Source organism: Onychomys torridus, chromosome 14 (assembly GCF_903995425.1).
Source record: "Onychomys torridus chromosome 14, mOncTor1.1, whole genome shotgun sequence".
NCBI classification, from domain to species: domain Eukaryota; kingdom Metazoa; phylum Chordata; class Mammalia; order Rodentia; family Cricetidae; genus Onychomys; species Onychomys torridus.
In genome coordinates, this window is record NC_050456.1 from 21,129,436 (window position 1) to 21,143,638 (window position 14,203).

Here is a 14,203-nt window from a genome sequence, read left to right on the forward strand (position 1 = left end):
TAATGAAACAGTGTAATCACTCTGAATAATTCTGCCACCTTTTACAGCTTTCACAGTTTGGTGTGTATATATTATCAAGGAACAATCCAAAAATCTAAGTGGTATCTCAGGGTTTGGTTTATTTTGTGTTATCTGCTACGTATTGAGACCTGCAAGAGAGTCAGAAAAGGAGTATGTTGTTAGATGACAGGATATTTAGCTAAGTTTATGATGATAAAGATGACAATTATAATAGTTAAGTTTGCAGTTCTTTGCACCTTTCCTGGAACTCACTTGGTAGCCCAGCCTGGCCTCGAACTCACAGAGATCCACCTGGCTCTGCCTCCAAAGTGCTGGGATTAAAGGCGGGTGCCACGACCACCCGGCATTCTAATAGTAATTTTATTTGCTGAGTATTTATAAGGTGTTTATGGTGATTGTTTCTTTTGAGTCTGGCTAAAATTAAAGATACAGAAAATTCTAATTGAAGCTTTCTTGACTTAAGTATAATTATTCTGAGAAGGAGGTGAAAAATATTTCGAGAGTTAGATGAACACTGCTGCATACATTTATTTGTAACTACCTTATTTAAATATATTTTTCTATAGAACAGAATTGTCTTGGAATTTGAAATTTAAAATTTACATCAAAGACTACTTAGATATTAAACATAGAAGCCTACCTAACAGTTGTCATAGTTAGCTTCAGGTTGCCAACTTGACACACCTGGGAAAGAGGGACCTTTAGTTGAGGAATTGCCTCCACAGGTTGGCCTGTGGGCATTTCCACGGGGTCATTTTCTTGATTGCCATTTGATATTGGAATGTCTAGCCCCTTGTTGGTGCTAGCTTTAGGCAGTGCTAGCTCTGGTCAGGTTGGCCTGGGCTTGGTAAGAAAGGCACCTGAGCAAGCCAGTAGAAGTAAGCTCCAAAGCCATGCGTCTGTCTTCATGGTCTCTGTTTTAGTTTCTGCTCCAGGTTCTTGCTTGAGTCCCTGCTATGACTTCCTTCAATGATGAACTGTGGTCTTGAAGTGTAAGCCAGATAAGCCCTTTCTTCCCCTTTTGGTTTTGGTCAGTGATTTCTCATAGATAAAGGAAATTAAGACTGAAATAATGAAGTAAACTACAAAGAACAAATGACATATAATTGTCACCTTTTGAATGTGACATTGAATTATAGATTTGAAAATGAAGTTAATTTTATTTCATAGAAATGGTAACAGTCATGGCAGTTTTAGGTATGATATTATTTAATTCATGAAGGCTTTGGTGTTTCCAATAACGGACAAAGATTTTTACTTATTAATGTCTAAACTCTAAGCAAGACAATGGTAAATTGGCTCGGGGAAAATCGTCTGAAAACTATGGTCTTTATTGTTCAGAACAATCAGCCAGTTAAGGATGAGGAAGTCAATCTTTTCTGAGATACCTCTTTTGACATTAAAAGAGCTGTTTACCAGGCATGAGAGGCCTTCTTTTGAGTTGGTGGTCATGGTTGTTGAAGAGACTCCTAAAACATTATTACCATTGCCCTTGGTTGCCCCTCAGAGGCGGAGTGTAAGTCCCTATTGCTGCAGACACTATGCACTACAGACCCTAGGGCACAGAGGCCCCTGAGCTGGAGCTGTCCTGAGAGCGAGCCTCTTCCCTGTGGCCTAGCATTCATGGTACCAGAAGGTGCTATACCAAGTTCTAAAGGAGGGAAGCAACCAACAGTCCTCCAGAGCTGTGATACCCATGAACCACATCAGTGACCAGCACGGCACAATGACCCTAAGGGTACAGTGGTGGCTTGCATCCCTTGGCAGTAACCAGCAGCCCTCAAACTGTACTTACTGCCCACTCAACTACAGGGAAGCCGTGCCTGGTGCTTGAAATCTAGCCAGCTACGGAGGTCTAGTGAATTTATGGATCTTGGAGGAGAACCTACAACCACCAGTTTACTAAACCAGCATCATTCCTAACCATGATCTAAGTATTTGTCTTTATAGTCCTCACTCCTCATCAAGGACACTTCTCTTTCCACAGGTAGGGAACCACAGCCAATCAAAACACAGAGTTATGGAGCCCAGTCCCAAAGGATACATCTACAGTACAACTCCTGTATCGAGGGCTCAGGAATCAGTGGAGAAGAGGGAGCAGAAGGATCATAACAGCCAGAGGATCAGGGAGTTTGTTGTGAGGTTTTATCTTCTAGAAATGTCAGAAGCTACACCCATAAAGTCTCAACGAGGCCGGGTGGTGGTGGCGCACGCCTTTAATCCTAGCACTCGGGAGGCAGAGGCAGGTGGATCTCTGTGAGTTCGAGGCTAGCCTGGGCTACCAAGTGAGTTCCAGGAAAGGCGAAAAGCTACACAGAGAAACCCTGTCTCGAAAAAAACAAACAAACAAACAAACAAACTAAAATAAAATCTCAACGAATATGACTGCCTATGCATGAGCTGAGCAGTAACAATAGACATGTGTATGTGGATGGAGTGGAGGAAGACCAGATGGCCTCAACCCTACTCAAAGAAGCACAGGCAACTAAGGGATGCTGAGAGTGGGAGACAATATCTTCCCTAGGGAAGAGCACACTAATTGGTTATTCAGTACCAATGGTCATCCCTGAAAACACACATACATGTAACATTATACAGACTGAGCATGTTGTATTTATGTATTTAGGAATATATACATATGTATGTGTATGTATGTATATAACAACAATTAATGAAAAAGAGAAAATAAGAATATAGGATGAGGGAGGTGGGTACAATAACAATAAAGATAGCTGAAAAAGCAACAAGGAATAATATTAATTATTTGCCTTTAAAAAACCCAATGATGCACATTATTATAATGGAATTATAATTCCATGTATAAATATACATATGTAGTTTTAATGAACTTTTCTTATCTGGGCTGATGGTGCTCACTCCAAGAGTGAAAGACCACCTAACAAAAGCTCCAGTCCTAGACATGAGAAACCCCCTTTTGAGTTGTTGGTCAGGGCTGTCCAAGAGACTGCCCCCCCCCCCAAACATACAGCCTATTGCTGTTGCCTTTGGCCTTCCCCTATTGCTGAGGACATTACCCACTTGAGAAACGGCCCAGAGGCCCTGAGCTGGAACTGACCTGAATGTTCCCTCCCTCAGGACTAGCTTTCATGGCACCAGAAGATGCCATGCAAGCTTCCAAAGGAGGGAGGTAGCCAACAGTCCTACCCAGCTTTGATGCCTGTAAACCCCATAGCAGCCAGCATGGCACAATGATCTCACAGGTGCACTAGTGGTACACATACCTTGGCAGTAACCACCAGCTTTCCAATTGGACTTCAGACCTGCTCAACAAGAGGGATGCTAACTAGTCAGTGCTAATGAAGTCATGGTTATTGGAGAAGAATCAACCACCACCAATTTAATAAACCAGCAAAATCTGTAAACATTTATCCTTATACACACGGGTAAGTGAATCTTCATCCCTCATCAAGAAAACGCTCTTTTCAAAAGATGGAGACCAGTATAGAAAACCAGTATAGAAAATGTAGAGTTGTAGATTCCAGTCCCAATGGGCACATCTACAAAATAGTCCCACAGCTTAGGTTCAGGGAACATTGAGGAAGAGGGGACAGAAAGATTGTAAGAGCCAGAGGATCAGGGAGTTTGCTGTGAGATTGTGTCTCCTTAGTAACATCAGAAGCTCCACCCATAAAGTCTCACCAACATGATCACCCAAATGTGAGCTGAACAAGGGTGACGCTGGTGAATGTGCCAATCTGGATGGGGACAAGCCCTACACAGAGAGCTATAGGCACCCGAGGAAAGCTGGGAATGGGAGAGGTGTCTTTTCCAGGGACGAGCACACTAACTGGTTGTCCAGTGCCATATGGTCAGCCCTGAAAACATACATATAAGTAACATTTTTCAGATCCAACAGGTTATAATTTAGGAATGTATATGTATATGCAAATACATATATGCAGGTAATAACAATTAGTGAGAAAAGAGGCCATGGATTTGAAGGAGAGCAAGGAGGGCTGTATGGGAGCATTTGGAGGGAGGAAAGAGAAGGGAGAAATTATGTAATTATAATCTCAAAAAAAAAAAAAGAAAAGAAAACTGCTTACTTAAGACTCTGCTAAGGGTAGTTGGTGCTTGGGTGATTAACTTGGTCATGAAAAGTTTGTTCTCTAGATTGGATGTTGGAAACCTGTAACCTGTGAGTTGGTGTGTGTGTGTGTGTGTGTGTGTGTGTGTGTGTGTGTGTGTAAGGTTTTGTTAGAACACAGCTATGCTGATTTACTTACATGTTGTGTAGGCAGCTTTTGATGCTCCAGTGGTAATACTGAGTAGCTGCTGTAGAGATCATATGAGCCACAAGGATTAAAGTTATTATTATTATTATTATTATTATTATTATTGTTATTTTTATTTTTTATTTTTCCGGAGCTGAGGACCGAACCCAGGGCCTTGTGCTTGCTAGGCAAGCGCTCTACCACTGAGCTAAATTCCCAACCCTTAAAATATTTTTGAGGTGACTCTTTAAGGTGATATTATAATCTCAAGAAATAAATAAAAATTGGTCAATATCTTTCTTTTAAAAATGTATTTTGAGGGGCTAGAGAGATGGCTCAGAGGTTAAGAGCACTGGTTGCTCTTCCAGAGGTCCTGAGTTCAATTCCCAGCAACCACATGGTGGCTCACAACCATCTGTAATGAGATCTGGTGCCCTCTTCTGGACTGCAGTCATATATGCTGTATACATAATAAGTAAATAAATCTTTTAAAAAATTAAAAAAATGTATTTTGAATTACAATAGAATTACATTACTTTCTGTGTTCCCTTCTCTCCCTCCAGCCCTACCCAGCCTCCCTCCCTCAACCCCTTCCAGGTCCCCTTTCCCAAGTTGGTAGCCTTTTCCTGTAGTTATTATATATATGTATATATTAATAATATGCACACACACACATATATATATGTATACATGCATGTGTATACACAAATATGCATAAATGCAAGTTGCTGAGAAAAAGATGCATCACTGTTTAAGTCTTGTGTAATTAGATTGTGCAGAGATTCTGGTGGCAATAGATGAGGTTTGCCTTGTATTTGATTATTCTTTGTCCTAAGACAGAAATCGTAAAACAGCTACATAAGACAAAACATGGTTACTGTGTTGTGAGTCTCCATTCTTCTTACCATAGTAGGGGTGATACACCTTCGTAGTACTGCAAGGAGTAAGTGAGAAATGCACATTCTAAACCGTGGGATCATGCTCTCCTTCTTACTTTTTGTGTGCCAATGCGTGTTCGCCATCTTAGTCATGTATGTGGTGTCTGTTCTTACTACAAATGTGACAGCAAATCTCGATATGTTTCTTGAACTGTGGTACTAAGGGTTCATGAAGGCCTGGTTTTCCTCTAGAAGATTGGATAGAGGATGGATTCCCACATTTTGAAGGGAACTTAAAAATCTAGCAATGATGAAATTGGTGCTGCAGTCTTAGGTAGGACCCTTGGTTATTGTCAAGTCCAAATTCTGCAAGTTAGACAAAAGCCAGGGTTCCTCTGGAGTTCGTGAAGCTGGTTCCCCTCTACCAAAGGATAAGGTTCCCTTACCACTGGCAGAAGGGACAAAAGGCTGTCTGTGGTGCCTGCTAGCAAACCAAAGCACATGCTGCCTCCAGGCTCCCTCAGTATCACAAGTACCTGTTACACATTTCAGGGACCCTCTCCTTTCATGGCCATGGCTCGTCTGCTGGCCATGTTCGGTGTACTTCTTTCTCTCTCTGCTCTGGACTCTTCCAGAAGCCTCTGGTGTTGCCCCCCACCCTCATACCTATAATAAAAACCTGCTCATTCATTCCATGGAGTGGTCATGTCCTCAGTTTATACAGTTACGTTTTTGTTTGACTAGAACACTAATTTTAGAGGCTGAGTTATTTTACTTGAAAGAGTAATTAGATCACTTTGAAACTTGGAACCTCATTCCTTCAAGTTACTGTAAAACCAACATTAGTATAGGAAAAACAACCTTACGTTTTTGAGATTTATTATTTTGTAGTGGTTTTTTAGTTCTTGATGTTTTCACAGTAACAATCCTACAGTGAGATAATATTAGAAGAAGCTTACATATTTTTGTCAGTGGCCCCACTTGAAAGATGTTGTTCACTGTAAACTTAATTCCATTGTAGCCCTACTAAGTTCTCCTGTGGATAAAGGTAGTAGAATTTCTTAGGAATGTTCCCCTCTTACAGCCACTACCTCAGTGCATTCAAACTAAATTTTATACATAATCATCTTATTAAAAGCAAAATACCCTTTTTGCATTCTTATTTTAGATTGGGCTGGGATTTCAACTCAGACATACATCAATCTCCTCTCTTCACACCCAGGAGACCAAGTCACACAGGGACTGAGTAGTTTTTTTTAAAACTGCCAATTGAGTCAGTGTAAGATTAGGAGTGTAAATGTTGAATTAATCTTGTTTTAGATATTTACAGAACCAGGTGATGAGGGCTGAAAAGTAATTGTATGTCTGGAAACAGGTATCATGGAAGGTTTAGGGTTGTTTCAGTTTCTTGAATTTTCCTGATATTGAGAGATTGGGAGTGTTATCTTGCTAGGGTTTAGGGATAGTGGGAGGAGGTGTAAGACTCAGTGAGGTACAGTTAGTATTGGCATGCTTACGTGGATGGGAAAAACCAACAAAGAGATTTGGAGGTGGAGGGAAAGACAACCTATTTACAAACAGCAAATTTTGCTTTCCATTCCTTGGTGAAGTTGCTGATTAACTCTTACCTGGCAGAGATGCATAGGCTCTTCCGCCCTTCTCGGCTGGACCAGCCATCACAGGAAACAGTAGTTGGCTGTTTGGAGTCCTCCAGAAGGCCTGTGTACTTAGCTGTGGTTTGTATGTAAGGGGGCCTGTGTTTTGTCTGCCACTGGCCTTGTTGCCGTCCGTGTCCCTCTCTCTCTTGCCAGATGTGCAGCCGAATTCCTTACCTCCTATAATAGAATCTTGTCTCCATGGTCTGCTTTTCATTTTAGGGCCTTCCAGAAGTCTGTTCCTTCATCTGGGGTTTCATTAGGCTTTTCTAATCATTCCAATTTGTTTGTGTTTTACTTCTCAAAAATCATGTTTAGACCAAAAAGGTCTTAGTTTTCTTGAGACTGTACAGGAGACCTGAACAAGCTGGTTATTGAAAGACAACACTAATTTAACAAGTATCTACGGTAGTTTATGCTTTTCCTTTCTGTTGTTTATGATTTTGGAGTATTTTACATTTTCTTTTTAATCGGCTTATTGCTGTGTAGACTTTTCTGTCCTGTGAACATTATGAATAATCTTATGGTTAATTTGGTTTTCTTGCAGTCCAAGGCGGTTGGCTTGTTAGATGTAGATGTGTACGGCCCTTCCATTCCAAAGATGATGAACCTGAAGGGAAATCCAGAATTATCACCCAGTAAGTACAGAGGAAATAAATAGTACCTACTGACTGTCAGGCACTTGTTTATATGTCATGTAGTGTAGCAGATCAGAAATCATGTTGGCATCAGTCTCTCTGGGTTTGAATCTCAGTTCTGTCATTGACCAGCTGTGTGGTTCTGAGCAATCCATCCTGTTTTGTTGTGCCTTGGCCCCTACGCATACAACAGAGTCACAGTTACTGTGAGAAACAATGTAAATGGAACATTTAGAACAATTCCTAGTACGAGTACATGATAAAAATATTAAGCGCCCATTATTTACAGTACATGAATGAGAATATTTGAGTAGAAATATATTTGTACTAAATGAAAATTATATTTTACAAACAGATTTTTGTCAAATTTTTCTTAGAGCATTTATAAGCTCCTCAAAACAATGGTTTGTTGCCGTATGGTTTTAGTGCCATCATCATAGGAAGAAGTAGCTTTTTGAATAAATCTTAAGTATTTTCACTGTGCTTGTTACTACATATTTGTAAGGCTACCAAATATAGAGTCTTTCTTTTCTTTTTCTTTTTTCTTTTTGTTTTTTCAAGACAGGGTTTCTCTGTGTAGTTTTGGTGCCTGTCCTGGATCTCCCACTATAGAGCAGGCTGACCTTGAACTCACAGAGATCTTCCTGGTGCTGCCTCCCGAGTGCTGGGATTAAAAGTGTGAGCCACTGCCGCCCAGCCAAATATAGAGTCTTAAGTATAGGAAATATAATCATAAAAATGGTAAAAACTGGTTATTAAAAATGGTTCTATGTGAAATTGTTCTAAATAAAATTGATTTCTAATTGTTATAATATATAAAATTGAATAATTTCTTTTTTATAGGCCTTCTGTTTTCCAGAACAAAATATGTGTATTTATATATTAGGTTATTGAGGTTATTGTATTGTTTTTATTGTAATTAGAATCTATTAGGCATTATTTGTTCTTTAAGGCAGTTATGTATGTGATTTATTTGCAGGCATCAATTATGCAGAAGTTTAGATTATTCTTTATGAGACAGCAGACCTTAGGGGTCTTATATGACCTTAGGGGTTTTACATGACCTTAGGGGTCTTACATGACCTTAGGGGTCTTACATGACCTTAGGGGTCTTACATGACCTTAGGGTCTTACATGACTTTCACTGCAAGCGGGCCCTCCTGTAGTTGTTTCCTTATCTCATGAGAACTCATGGAAAGGCCCCTCCTGTAGTTGTTTCCTTATCTCATGAGAACCCATGGAGAGGCCCCTCCTTTTGGTGCAGTTTGCAGACATGTCCGTGTCACCAGGAAGAGTGCTGATGACGTCAGGCACTCTGAACATCTGGGTCTTTGAGGACCAGTGTGAAAACTGACGACCCACATCACACAGGTGTGATACAGAACCCAACCCTCCTTTTCTCAAGCAACACTTGAAGTGAACTTCAGGGCACTAGAAACCTTGGAAAGCTTGGAAAACAAAACAAACAGCAGCCCAAGCTCGTTCAGTGCTGCAGGGTGACCCTGGTTCCCTGGGAAATAAACGGTCGACTTAGGTCTGTCTGCCTTGACAGTGTGAATTCTTGAAGCCCCAGCAGTAAGTTGTTTTTGCATCCTACCAAACTTGGTACCATCATGCTAGTAGGCCTTTTGACATTTCCGCACGTTGTCATGTTAACTTGCCCTGTCCGACTCTTACAGAGAATACAGCACAGGATAAAATTATCTAATTAACAATATGGAAAAACTGTGAGAGGTTCCAGTGACCCGGAAGTCCTCTTCCTGGATTGAGCTGGGAACCCCAGAGGCTAGTGGCTTCACTATTGCCTCTTTTCTTCATTATTTACATTGATGAATGATAATGTAGTTTTCATTTATTTGCTCATTTAAAAACTCAGTGGTAAAGTGCATAGATTATGCATTTTTCCTATTCTCCTCATAGTCTTTTCCTTGTTGAGAGAATTCCACAACTTGTGGAATTAGGGCCTTATAGACTTGACTACCAAGAGAAATTTTGTATTTGATCAAGAAAAGTGAATTTAGTAATTGATGGAAAAACACAGGTTTATAATAGTTTTTAGTTCTTTTTAGTTTTTTAATTTATTTTTACTTTTTATTTTTATTGAAAATAGATCCTTCTCTCATACAATACATTCTGATCACAGTTTTCCCTCCCTCTACTCCTTCTAGTTCAGCCCCTCTCTTCCCCAGATCTACTCCCCTTTTCAGAAAAGAGCAGACCTCCACGAGACAACAGCCACCAAACAGGACAAAAATACAATAAAATAAGACAAGGCAAAAGTCCTCATACAGAGGCTGGACAAGGCAACTCAATAGGAGGAAGAGAGTCCCAAGAGCAGGGAAAAGAGTCAGAGACACAAAAACACCAAGCTATCAGCCATGAGATATATGCAGAGGACCCGGTGCAGACTTATATGAGCCTTGTTTAGTTGATTCAGTGGGCCATGTTCTGACTCCTCTGACTCCTACAGTCTTTTCTCTTCCTCTTTTGTGGGGTTCCCAGATCTCTGAGGGGAGGGACCCAATGGAGACTTCTAATTTAGGCTCTGTCTACATAATGTCTGGCTGTAGGTCTCTGCATCTGCTCCCATTTGCCGCTGAAGGAAGCCTCTCTGATGATGAGTGGACAAGACACTGATCTATGAGTGTACCAGAATATTATTAGGAATAATTTTATTGATTTTTTTTCCCTGTTATGTTTGGTTTTATCCTAAGCCTCTGGGCTATCCAATTTCTGCTTCCTGGCTATCCAGGCAGTGTAGTGTGTGGGCTTCCTCTCATGGCTTGGTCTGAAGTTAAACCAAACATTGGTTGGCCACATCCATGATTTCTGAGTCACCATTGCCCTAGCATATCTTGCCTGTAGCACAATTTCTGGTTATTATGAATAAAATCACAATGAACATAGTTGGGGAAAATGTCCTTGTAGGATGGCACTTCCTTTGGGTATATACCCAAGAGTAGTATAGCTGGCTCTTAAGGTAGATTGCTTACCAGTTTTCTGAGGAACTGCTATATTGATTTCCATAATGACTGTACAAGTTTGCACTCCCACCAGTAAAGGAGGAGTGTTCCCCTTGCTTTCACCATCATGAGCTATCACTTGTGTTGTTGATCTTGGCTACTCTGACAGGTGTAAAATAGACTCTCAAAGTAGTTTTGATTTGCATTTCCATGATGGCTAAGCATGTTCAACATTTAAGCGCTTTTCAGCCATTTGAGATTCCTCTATTGAGATTTAGATTTGTACCCCATTTTTAATTGGATTATTTGTTTTTTTAATACCAAATTTCTTGAATTCTTCCTATATTTTGGACATTAGACCCCTCTCAGATGTGGAGTTGGTAAAAATCTTTTCCCATTTTGCCTCTTTGTCTGATTGATGTTGTCCGTTGCCTAATGAAGCTGAAGAGTGTAAGGACACCATCAATTGATAAAGTTCCATTTATTAATTGTTGATCTTAGCACCAGTGCTATTGGTGTTCTGTTCAGGAAGTTGTCTCCTGTGCCAAAGCTTGTTGTGGTATAATCTTTCAGCACACTGTGAAGATGTGTCTCTGCCTAAGGTGCCTTCTGATTGGTTTAATAAAAAGCTGAACAGCCAATAGCTAGGCATGAAAAGATAGGCAGGACTTCCGGGCAGAGAGAGGAACTGGGAGAAGATTCTTGGCCTGGGGATTTTACCAGCAGTCTTGGTGCAAATGGGGCATACCGTACTGAGGAAAGGTAAAGGCCACATGACAACATGGGTTAAGAGAAGCAGGTTAATTTGAGTTATAAGAGCTAGTTGGGGACAAGCCTGAGCTAAAGGCCAAGTTTTCATAATTAATAAGAAATCTCCATGTCATTTTTTAGAGGCTAGAGATCCAAAGATAGTCCAACAAGAAAGCTTGCTACAGATACTTTCAAGTCTGTTCTTCACTTTCTCTTCTGTCTGGTTCAGTGTGTCTGTTTTTCATGTTGAGGTTTTCAGTCCACTTGGACTTGTGTTTTTGTGGGGGGTGATAAATATGGATCTATTTTGTTTTCTTTTACGTGCAGCCATCCATTTTGACCAGCACCATTTGTTGAAGATGCTTTCTTTTTTCCAGTGTGTCTTTCTGGATTCTTTATCAAAAAAACAAATAAACAAACAAAACAAAACCAAAAAAAATCAGGTGTCTATAGGTGTGTGAGTTTATGTCTGGGTCTTCAGTTTAATTCCATTGGTCATTGTGTCTGGTTTTATGCCAATACCATGAGGTTTTTATTACTATAGTTCTTTAGTACAACTTGAAATGGGGGATGGTGATACCTCCAGCAGTTCTTTTATTGTTCAGCGTTATCTTAGCTATCTTAGGTTTTTTGTTTTTCTATAGGGAGTTGAGAATTGTCCCTTCAGGGTCTGTGAAGAATTATGTTGGAATTTTGATGGGGATTGCATTTAATCTGCAGATTGCTTTTGGTAGGATAGCCATTTTTACTATGTTAATCCTACTGATCCATGAGCGTGGGAGATCTTCCCATCTTCTGATACCTTCTTCAATTTCTTTCTTCAAATACCTGAAGTGTTTTTTTTTTTTTTAAGATTTTATTTATTTATTATGTATATAGAAGAGGGTGCCAGATCTCATTACAGATGGTTGTGAGCACCATGTGGTTGCTGGGAATTGAACTCAGGACCTCTGGAAGAGCAGTTAGTGCTTTTAACCTCTGAGCCATCTCTCCAGCCCCAGTTTTATTTATATATTTATTTATTTTTAATCATACAAGTCTTTCACTTGCTTGGTTAGAGTTATCTCAAGATATTTTATATTACTTGAGGCTATTGTGAAGGGTGATGTTTCCCTGATTTCTTTCTCAGTCTGTTTGTCATTTGTATATAGGAGTGCATTTTTTTTCTTTCTTTCTTTTTTTTTTTTTTTGGTTAATCTTGAATCCAGCCACTTTACTGAAAGTGTTTATCAGCTGCAGGACTTCTGTAGTGGAATACCATCTACAAATAATGGTACTTTGACTTCTTCCTTTTCAATTTGTATTCTCCCATTCTCCTTCAGTTGTCTTACTGCTCTTGCTACAACTTCAAGTACTATATTGAATAGATAAGGAGAGAGAGGACAGCCTTGCCTTGTTCCTGATTTCAGTGGACTGGCTTTGAGTTTCTCTCTATTTAATTTGATGTTAGCTATAGGCTTGCCATAAATTGCCTTTATTATGTTTAGGTATGTACTCCTAATCTTGTATTCCTGATCTCTCTAGAACCTTTATCATGAAGTGGTGTTGGATTCTGTCAAAGGCTTTTCCAGCATCTAATGAGATGATCATGTGTTTTCTTTTTTTCTTTTGGTTTGTTTATGTGGTGGATTACTGACACATTGACAGATTTTCATATGTTTGATCCCTGCATCTCTGGGATAAAAATCTCCTTTTTTTTTTTTCCTGGCCCAATCTATTTGGTGTTCTGTATTCTTCTTGTATGTTTATAGGCATGTCCTTCTTTAGGTTAGGAAAATTTTCTTCTGTAATTTTGTTGAAAATATTTTCTGGTTCTTTGAGCTGGGATTCTTCTCCTTCCTGTTATTCTTAGGTTTGGTCTCTTTACAGTGTTCCAGATTTCCTGGATTTTTTTTTTTCTTTTGGTCAGGCATTTTTTTAGATTTAACATTTTCTTTGACCCATCTGTCCATTTTTTCTATTGTATCTTCAATGCAAGAGCGTCTGTCTTCCATCTCTTATATTATTTTGGTGAAGCTTGCAGCTGTGGTTCCTGTTTTCATTCCTAAATTTTTCATTTCTGGAATTCCCTCTATTTGTGGGAATTTCTCTTATTTCCATTTCAAGTTTTGACCAGTTTTATTTGTTTCCTTCAACTATTTGTATGTTTGTTTTTTCTTGGCTTTTTTTTTGAAGGGATTTATTAATTTTCTCCCAATGTATTTGTTTTTCTGGCTTTCTTCAAAGAATTTATTCATTTTCTCCAATTGTTTGTGTTTTCCTGGATTTCTTTCGGGGATTTTTCATTTCCTCTTTAAGGATCTCTATCATCTTCATATTGTTGGTTTTAAGGTCTGTCAGGATATTCAGGGCCGGTTGTGGTAGGATGGCTGGCTCTGGTGAATGCGTATTCTTATGCTGATGTCTGTGGGGTGATTATAGATCTGGGTGCTGATTTCTGGGTTTATCTTGGTTGGGTGGGAATTTTATTCCTCGGTTTCTGTTTCCTCTCTGGGTTTTCAGAGATTGTACTGGCTGTGTGTTGCCTATTTTACGGACCTGCTAGGCTGGTGTGTTCACAGGGAATCCTTGCTGGTGTCAGAGGTGGGGGGAAGGGGAAGCTAGGGGAGATGGTGTGTTGCAGTGCTAGGGGTGACCCTGCAGATTGGGTCTCGGGGAGCAGAGAGAGTGGAGAAGGTCATGGCAGCCTACATGGTCATCTGGCTGGTGTTGCCTATGGTTAGGCAGGGGGTGTCTGCCCGAGTTGGGTGTTGGGACACAGCCATTAAGGGGTGAGGGAAGGCCAGCGGGATATGGTCTGTGGGAGCCACAGGAGATGTGGACAGGGAGCAGGGGAAGCTTTAGCTGGTGTTCTGTTGCAGTGCCAGGGGCAACCCTGAGAATTAGGTCTGGGGTAACAGAGTAGAGCAGGTCTGCAGGCAGCCTGCCTGTTCTTCTGGCCAGTATTTGGTTTCTTAATCTGAGAATGTCTGTTAGTTTTTTAGTGGAGATTTTTCTGTTAGGCCAAATCTGTAGTGTGATGCCTAGTCAGTCTGTAGAAAGCACGTGTACAGGAACGTCAGC

At 40.2% G+C, this 14,203-nt stretch overlaps 1 protein-coding gene across 4 annotated transcripts in view; it reads left to right on the forward strand.

Annotated features, from left to right (window-relative positions):
* Window positions 1-14,203, forward strand: part of Nubpl (nucleotide binding protein like) — a 198,427-nt gene that overhangs the window by 34,513 nt on the left and 149,711 nt on the right. For 3 of the 4 annotated variants that reach the window (XM_036206084.1, XM_036206086.1, XM_036206085.1), the window contains exon 4: window positions 7,337-7,427. The exons of the other annotated variant lie outside the window; for it this stretch is intronic. In XM_036206084.1, the coding sequence (XP_036061977.1) occupies window positions 7,337-7,427 (91 nt within the window). The remainder of the gene's footprint in view (window positions 1-7,336; window positions 7,428-14,203) is intronic. 4 annotated transcript variants of the gene reach the window in all.